Source organism: Trichomycterus rosablanca, chromosome 13 (genome assembly GCF_030014385.1).
Source record: "Trichomycterus rosablanca isolate fTriRos1 chromosome 13, fTriRos1.hap1, whole genome shotgun sequence".
Lineage (NCBI taxonomy): Eukaryota > Metazoa > Chordata > Actinopteri > Siluriformes > Trichomycteridae > Trichomycterus > Trichomycterus rosablanca.
Window position 1 is genome coordinate 34,190,656 of NC_086000.1, and position 8,835 is coordinate 34,199,490.

The 8,835-nt window shown below is 39.3% G+C and overlaps 1 protein-coding gene across 1 annotated transcript; it reads right to left on the reverse strand.

Moving 5' to 3' along the window:
• Positions 1-5,813: 5,813 nt before the first annotated feature.
• Positions 5,814-7,920, reverse strand: LOC134325728 (uncharacterized). Its single transcript, XM_063007969.1, has 2 exons — positions 7,738-7,920; positions 5,814-7,020 (listed from the first exon to the last, which is right to left on the reverse strand). Exons 1-2 carry the CDS (start codon positions 7,859-7,861, stop codon positions 5,918-5,920), a joined length of 1,227 nt encoding a protein of 408 aa, XP_062864039.1. The 5' UTR covers positions 7,862-7,920; the 3' UTR covers positions 5,814-5,917.
• Between the last annotated feature and the right edge of the window lie 915 nt (positions 7,921-8,835).

The window sequence follows — 8,835 nt, forward strand, 5'->3', positions numbered from 1 at the left end:
TAGATTGTGTATCAGATCAAGGATTTATGTTCCCTACATAGTGCACTAGATAGTGAATTAGACAATTGATTTATGTTCCCTACACAGTGCGCTAGATAGTGAATTAGACAATTGATTTATGTTCCCTACACAGTGCGCTAGATTGTATATCAGAAAACAGATTTATGTTCCCTACATAGTGCACTAGATAGTGAATTAGACAATTGATTTATGTTCCCTACATAGTGCACTAGATAGTGAATTAGACAATTGATTTATGTTCCCTACATAGTGCACTAGATAGTGAATTAGACAATTGATTTATGTTCCCTACATAGTGCACTAGATAGTGAATTAGACAATTGATTTATGTTCCCTACACAGTGCACTAGATTGTATATCAGATAACGAGCGCTATGGAGCGCAGTGCAGATTAAGTAGTTAGCCATTTAGCATTAGCATGACAGTGTTAACAGGTAAGAGAGGTTTCCTAAATATGGTGAAAAAAATAAGCAAAAACAGATGGAGGATGAAGAGAGGAAGACCAAATATGCCTCGGAACAACGTGCCAAAGAAATGAGGCGAGTCGGCAGTTTAGAACAGACTAAAACACTAAAACACGATATACTGTACTGTTTGTCGAGCCACGGCTGTTGCAAACAATGACATTACGAATGCAGTAACAATCCACACATGCAAGGACACGATTCCTCTATAGACAGTCGAGAAAGAAGCTTTCAGAGCAATAATTAAAAAAGTGGATTCCAGGTACGTCTTACGGGGAAAATACTTCAGGTCAGTTGCTATTTCAGTGTTATAAGCAAACTGGAATCGGAGATATTTAAAGTCGTCCACTTTTCAAATATGGTTTTATTTGTTAAAGGGAGAGCTGAGGGTAATTGTATAATATTTAAATATTAAATAAACATAAAAAAATTTATTTATTGCCCTTGTTCACGTGTACTGATTCCATCATATATTGTGTCATTTTGTGGGGCCAAGCAAAGCTTATAGTACTCAAAACCTTCATTATATACATGGTACAATTAAAACTTGTTATATTCTATGTACTTATGACAGTAGAATCAGCCACAGTCATACAAAAAAAACATACTGTGATATACCGTGAAACCATCAGAATCCTAAAAAATACCGTGATATTTGGTCATACCGCCCAGCTTTATGTGATATTAGTCTTTCAGGAATAAGAAATTAAGTCCCTGTCTGTGATTGAGTTTTTGCATGTTCTCATGTGTCTGTGTGGGCTTTCTGTAAATACCCCTGTTCCCTCTGACCTCTGAAAAACAAGCAATGGGTAAACCACTACGCTAAAAGCCCCAAAGAGTGTGAGGCTCTATGTGTTGCGCTGAGTGTGTTCAGGTGGTGCTGTAACCCTGACCAGGGTAAAGTGCTTAATGAAAATATATAATAAACATTAATTAAGCAATAGAACACGAGAGGGAGTGTGTTATCACGAATAACATCACGAATAACATCAAGGCGAGTGCCGTAGATCATCACAGCCGTGATGTTATTCGCGATAACACACGACCTCGAGTGTTCTATTGCTTTTATACAACAGTTTTTACAAAATAAAGAAAGAAAATAAATCAAAGAAGCCCTGAATTTTATAATAAATATGCTTTAATATTGACAATACCTTCCGCCAAAAAGTAGTTCCACAACGAATATATAGTTTAACACTACAAAGCAGACATCCCAAGTTGCAAAAACATTTCAGGGAGGAAAGAAGAACAAGAAGAAGAAGGCAAGAACCTCCGAAGGGAAAAAAGAAATAAAAACCTCTTGCACACACCAAAGGATTATGGGTGATAACAGAACTTTTAGAAGCTGTTAACTGGGCTATTAAACTAACTGTTCGCATTACAAACACATTAATGTTACATTATGTCCCTACATAGTGCACTAGATTGTGTATCAGATCAAGGATTTATGTTCCCTACATAGTGCACTAGATAGTGAATTAGACAATTGATTTATGTTCCCTATACAGTGCGCTAGATAGTGAATTAGACAATTGATTTATGTTCCCTACACAGTGCGCTAGATTGTATATCAGAAAACAGATTTATGTTCCCTACATAGTGCACTAGATAGTGAATTAGACAATTGATTTATGTTCCCTACATAGTGCACTAGATAGTGAATTAGACAATTGATTTATGTTCCCTACATAGTGCACTAGATAGTGAATTAGACAATTGATTTATGTTCCCTACATAGTGCACTAGATAGTGAATTAGACAATTGATTTATGTTCCCTACATAGTGCACTAGATAGTGAATTAGACAATTGATTTATGTTCCCTACATAGTGCACTAGATAGTGAATTAGACAATTGATTTATGTTCCCTACATAGTGCACTAGATAGTGAATTAGACAATTGATTTATGTTCCCTACACAGTGCACTAGATTGTATATCAGATAACGAATTTAAAACGCGGTCGGGAAAAAAAGTCTGTGTCGCCTGCGTGCGCGTTTGTGTGCATGAAGCTTGTTGTTACTGGCAACACGTCAGCGGAGTAATACAGTTGTGGTGTGAAAAGGCCGTGCTGTTATCACGAATATCAGCACGGTTAGAACGCTTCTCAACCAATCAGATTGTAAGGTCGGAACTAACTTGGAACTAACCTGTTAATAACCTGTTAATAAATATAATTAAACATGCTCATTCTGATTCTTCTGTTTTTTTGGACTTTGATCTAGAATCATGTAGCTAGTGAGTTCTGTCCTGTTAAAATAAGACCACACCAAGTGAGCACAAAACAGGTAGTGTGAGTGTTGCATTGCTCCAGTGGTCTGTGGTCAAACCCTGTCCTGTCCGGTTACTCTCTCTCAGAGCCGTAGATAGAGAGAGTTGCGACACTCCTTGATCTCGCCGCTACGCGGTCACGTGGTTCATGTCACCCTCAATAGTTCCAAACAAACCCGGCACTGTCATGTTCTCAAATGGGACAGGCAGCAGTAAATGAAATATTAAACGGCAAATAATAAACATTTGTACAATTTCTGGGTATTTTCAACAGCGTTTACATTTACTGCATCTGCTTTAATGTCAATTTGGTATATAAAGTGGAAGATTGATGTTTATAATGACTTGTTAATAGGTCGTTCTTGTTAACACACAGTACATTATATTAGCATACATTACATAATGCGATATCATTAAGTAGTAGAGACAATATACAGTATAGACATTAAAGTTTTTTATGTTTTGTTTTTTGCATAAACTAATCTCCCTTCACTTTCCTGAGGATTCATAATAATAATCATTTTGGCTAAACACTAAGTCATGTGCTGGATTCATAAGGTTTACCTGCACTGAATGAACAGATTGATAAACACATTACCGTACCAAAAACATTATAGTGCAGGTACATGAAAAAGCATTCATTCATCTCTTATTTCATGAGTGATTAATAATTGATTCCTACATGTAATACATTAATGAATTCATTATGAATATGCACTAGTTCATTTTGTCTAATGTAAGTGGTGGACAAGGTACACAAACCATGTAGTTGAGTTAAAGTAGAGATATCCAAGGTAAAATATTACTCCAGTAAAAGTAGTAGTAAAAGTAAAAATACTCTTTACCTCCACTAAAGTACTAAACTAAATTTACCTTCAAATGTACTTAAGTATGAAAGTAAAAGTATAATGATTTATTGTGGTTCTAATGTTTTATGATCATTTCTGTAACAAGACTCTTGATTAATCAACTCATTTTAGGTGAAGACTCGTGTGTCATTAATTAAGCTTAACTGACTAAGCTAAATTGGGTTATACCTATTAATTAAGATAAACATGTAACATTTAGTGCTGAGCAAATGCTAAACAATAACAGTATTAAGTATATTAATGACATGAAATTCATTATTTTTTTAAAACAAAGCAACATACAGCTAAAAATGTTTGATAAGTAGTGGAAATGAATGGGGCTCTATGGGTTGTTTGGAACTATACAGAGCTCCACAACCCGGAAGCTGCGCAGAAAAAATGTCCCACCCCCTTTCCAACGGTTCCCTATGGGAGTGTCGCCACTCTGTTCTCTCTACCGCTCTGCTCTCTCTGTCCCCATGACCACAAAAGCTTCCTTGGTTACTCTAGCGTTTTATTAGGGGGTTTGGTTCCCTGGACAAGAGGCCAGGGTCCTTTCTGTGTGGGCTTCCTCTGTGTGCTCCGGTTTTCTCCCACAGGCCAATTGGAGCTACCAAAATTACTCTTGTGTTTGTGTGTGTGCCCTGTGATGGACTGGTAAACTGTCCAGGGTGTTTCCTGTGTTGCGTCCAATGAATCTGACCCATGGTAATTGTGGTGGTAAAACAGACAATGAGTGAATGACTTATTTTCATGGTCATGGTTATGGATGCTGAGTCTTATGTACCTGACCATTCAGCTTACAAGATTATTTTTGTATAAGACTAGTCCACTTGAAGTGCTGAGCTTGCATTTGAAAAGGACATTGTACCCTGGTTTACATACTGACAGGGTCAGTGGGTCATAAATTTGCTACATATTCCAGTTTTAATTGCACCGTGATTAAAACAGTGTTTATTAATTCTATGTCAGATTGGATGGAGACAAATCAATAATCAGATTGTATTTGAAGATGATGATGTGTCCTGGTTTACATACTGACAGGGTCAGTGGGTCATAAATTAGCTACATGTTCCAGTTTTAATGGCACAGTGATTAAAATGGTGTTTGCTCATTCCAATAAAAAAAAAAAACTAAACTATGTCAGATTGGATGGAGACAATAATCAGACTGAGGTCTGGGCTTTGAGGCTTTGGGGCTTTGACTCAGGTTTCAAATCAATCCAGTGTGGATTTAGCAGGATGCTTTGGGTCATTGCTATGGAAGGTGAACCTCATCCCCAGTCTCGGATCTCTAGCAAACTACAACAGGTTTTCTTTTAGGACGTTTCTGCCAAGTTTTGTTCTTTTAGGTCTCGTCAGACCAGAGGACCCTTTTTCCAACAGTAGCAATAACTCCAATGAGGATATTGGCTTCACTCCCAATAATGACTTTACTCTGGTAATTTTTTCATAAAGCCCAGTTTAGTGTAGTGTCCTGTGAAGAGCTTTTCCGATCTGAGCTGTGGATCTCCTGAGCTCCATTTCTGGCCTCTTGGCTGCTACTCAGAGTTACAGTTGTTTCTTATTCCTTACATGTTTTATTAATTTTATTGTGTTTATGGATTGTTATACTGTTTTATAACCAAACACTGACTGTTACTTTTCCAGGACTTTGTCCTTGCCTTTTTTAAGTAGTTTTTTTGGTCTTCAGGACGTCACTCATTTAGGTATGTTCTTTAACAAACTCTGGAGCCTTACAGGACCATGAATGTTAATATATTAAGATCACGTGACATTTAAATTACACCCAGGTGGACCACATTGGACTAGTGATGTGGCTCTGCAACAGGACTAATGTAGGGGGTTTCACAGCCATGGGAGTGAATACTTATTTCACAAACTATGTTACTATGTACTTTAAGATTATAGGCTATTATATGTAGATTTATGCTATAGCACCTTAGTTAAGTGTTTTAGTTGTAATAGCATAAACATTTGTAAATATACGAAGGAGTAGTCGGCCTGCAAAAAATTCTACAAGTCAAGTCATCCTGGATCTTAGAGAGGAGCCTAGTGAGCCTAGTGAGGAGCTTTCTGATGCTCTAGTTAAGGTCACTGATCATGACTCCACAATATGAACGCGTCTACAACATCACACAGACCTGCTAATTTTATCCAACTGTCTGTAACCCTGTTTGTCTGTAAAGAACACAAGAACCAGAATGCAGGCAATAGAGGTTTATTAGAATTTCAGATAATTGATTTAAATCAAGCTATTTACAGTGAATCAGTTGGAGAGCTTCATCCTGAGCAAAGCCCAGGGCATTAAGGTTCTACTGCTCTTTCGAAATCTCATCCACCTCAGCAAAGAGGATCTCCGCAATGGTTCTCCTGATCACTTCATCCATGATGTTATTCTTATTAGAAGGTTTCACCTGCAGTTTCACATCCTCTTTCTGGCCCAGCATTTTTTCCACCTCATCAAGTAATGCATCCAGACCGTTGATGTCAAAGGACGCATTACTGATCTTATCGATCTGCTCACTGGCCATGTCTCCTTTTTCCCAGGAGCAATCGCTGAGTATCCCAGGATAGCTCAGTGCAGCACTTTCATCATCATCCTCCTCTGACCAAACAGACCAGCCGTCACTCTCGAAGAAACCATCATCCGACCTTTTAGAAGGTTCCTCCTGTTTCTCCTGAGTCTGAGAAGCAGAGTTGGCTTGTTCTGCCTCAGTCAGTACTGTCAGGTTCTCCTTAGAGAAACCATTGTTGGGGTTTTCAGGATGATATAAAGCAAGACTTTTGCGGTCCTGGTTCTGGACCAGCAATTCATCCACCTCATCAAGTAATGCATCCAGACTGTTAATGTCAAAGGTTGCATTACTGATCTTGTCGAGATCAATCTGCTCAGTGACCATGTCTCGTTTTCCCCAGGAACGATTGCTGAGCATCCCAGGATAGCTCAGAGCAGCACTGTCATCATCATCCTCCTCCTCCTCTGACCAGACAGATGTGCCTTCAGACATCACAGACCAGCAGTCATTCTCCAAGAAACCATCACTGAACCTGTTAGAAGGTTCCTCCGGTTTCTCCTGTATCTGAATCTGTATCTCAGTCAGCACGGTCAGGTGGTTCTCCTTAGAGAAACCACTGTTGGTGTTTAGAGGATGACACAGTGAAAGGCTTTTGTGTTCCTGGTTCTCAGACAAGGCATCCACCACACCAGTAACCTTGTCCTGGTTGACGGTTTTACAGGAAGCGTTGGAGATCCTCTCCGTTTGGATGACATCAAGATGATCATCCGGAGAAGACAGACAGCACAAGAATGGAAGAGAGAATTTGGACTGGTTCCTAACAGTTTCTGGCTGAAAACCGGCCGGCTCAGCTTCCTCTGGTTTGAGGTGAATCTGTTTAACACGGTTCCTCCCAAAACCTGTATGAGAGAAAACACAACATTTCTTATTAGATTTGGGTTTGGGGTCAAATGCATTCAAACAGTCATATAATTGGTGGCGGCTAATCAGCTGCTAGTATATTAGCATTAGCTAGTGGTTCTGCTAACATGGCTTTGATTTAAGGCTGTGCCCAAATGTGTAATGCTTGGTTGTGCACTAACATAACATACTATATCGAACGACGGTTTAGGATACAGCCAAAACTGTACGTTGTAGCCTAGTGGTTAAGGTACTGAACTAGTAATCAGAAGGTCGCTGGTTCAAGCCTCACCACTGCCAGGTTGTGGCTGTTGGGCCCTTGAGCAAGGCCCTTAACCCGTAATTGCTTAGACTGTGTACTGTAAGTAGCTTTGGATAAAGGTGTCTGCTAAATGCCGAAAATGTAAATGCAAAACGGTGGATGTTCTGGCTTATTTGGAGCATATTTGAGAGGACTGGGCTTCCACCTTATGTTTAACTCTGACTAATGCAAGCTAGTGTCGCTATTAACAGTTAGCTTGCGGGACTGCTATTATGGGATGTTACAAGAACGAGGGAGGGGTTGATAATGGGGTATTTTCAATGTACATATTCAGGTTCAAGGTATTTTAGATGAGGGTGAAGGTGTAGAAATGTTTCTGGGTCTGTTTTAGTATAAAATAATGTATAATCCAGCTAATTAAACTGTATTTGATTTGTATTTTAACTCTACTTACCAAAACTGAAGCCAGGCATTCGGGCACCAGTCCTTTTCTCTTTAATATTGCTGTCAGAGATCCAACCGTGCTTCCTTACTGTCACCCTGTTGGGTTTCTGGGCCTTGTTGTTAGATTGGCCCATAATTCAAGTGTAGACAATAAAAATCGTGTTAATTCAAGAGAAGAGCTTCGTAATACAACCACTCACGTCAATGTTCAGTTCAGTAATGAGGGTTTAACTGAGCTTCACCTTTATATAGGAGCTCCATTATGACGTCACAGAATTCTAACAGAGTCCCACAGCTCACCTGAAAGCTCAGTGAATGTTATTGAGCTGCTCCATTAAGTATTAATACAGGCCCTAACATGGTCAAATCACTATAAACCATTATAAGGTTGACCATGTTGAGTGACCACTGGTTTTCTGCAGTACTCCTGAGCCCATTTAGCTATATTTAATCACAGTAGCCCGACACAGACTGAGATTTCTCTAGATTCCCTCAATCATTTTACAAAATAATGTACAATATATGGTTAAAGTTAACCTACAAACCCCATTTTCAGAAAGTTTAGTTCAGTAAAACGCAATAAAAAGAAGAATCTGTTATTTGTTAATGACCTTGAACAGACCTGGGCATCCCCAACCGGCTCGCATGAGGTCAGTTTCACCCTGGAAAAGGCCTCTAGGTGAAGTTATTGATATATAGTGTATGACCTTTTCTCTCTCCATTTCTCTTTTACCCCTTTTCCACCAATGCGGTACGGAGCCGGTTCCAGTTCTCAAACTTGATTTTGAACCGGTTCCGTGTGTTCTAACAAAAAAAAAAGGTTCCAAACAGCGCACTTGCGTTGCAGCTGGCACCACAGAATACTTGGTTTTTCAGTGCGAACCGTGACACCATTGGTGGGCGTGTCAAAGTGTAAAGGTTTGGTTGCTTCACATGAGAAGCTGCAAAACCGCTGAGCTGTTGTTTCGTATGGAGCTTGACGCTGCACTTCCATCTTTTAAAGTTCACCTGATTGAATTTTGACCCAGTTTGCCGCTGATATTCGCTGATAGTTTCAAAAAGCGTGATGTGGTAAAAGCGACCCAGACAGTACGAAAAATGCTCAGCG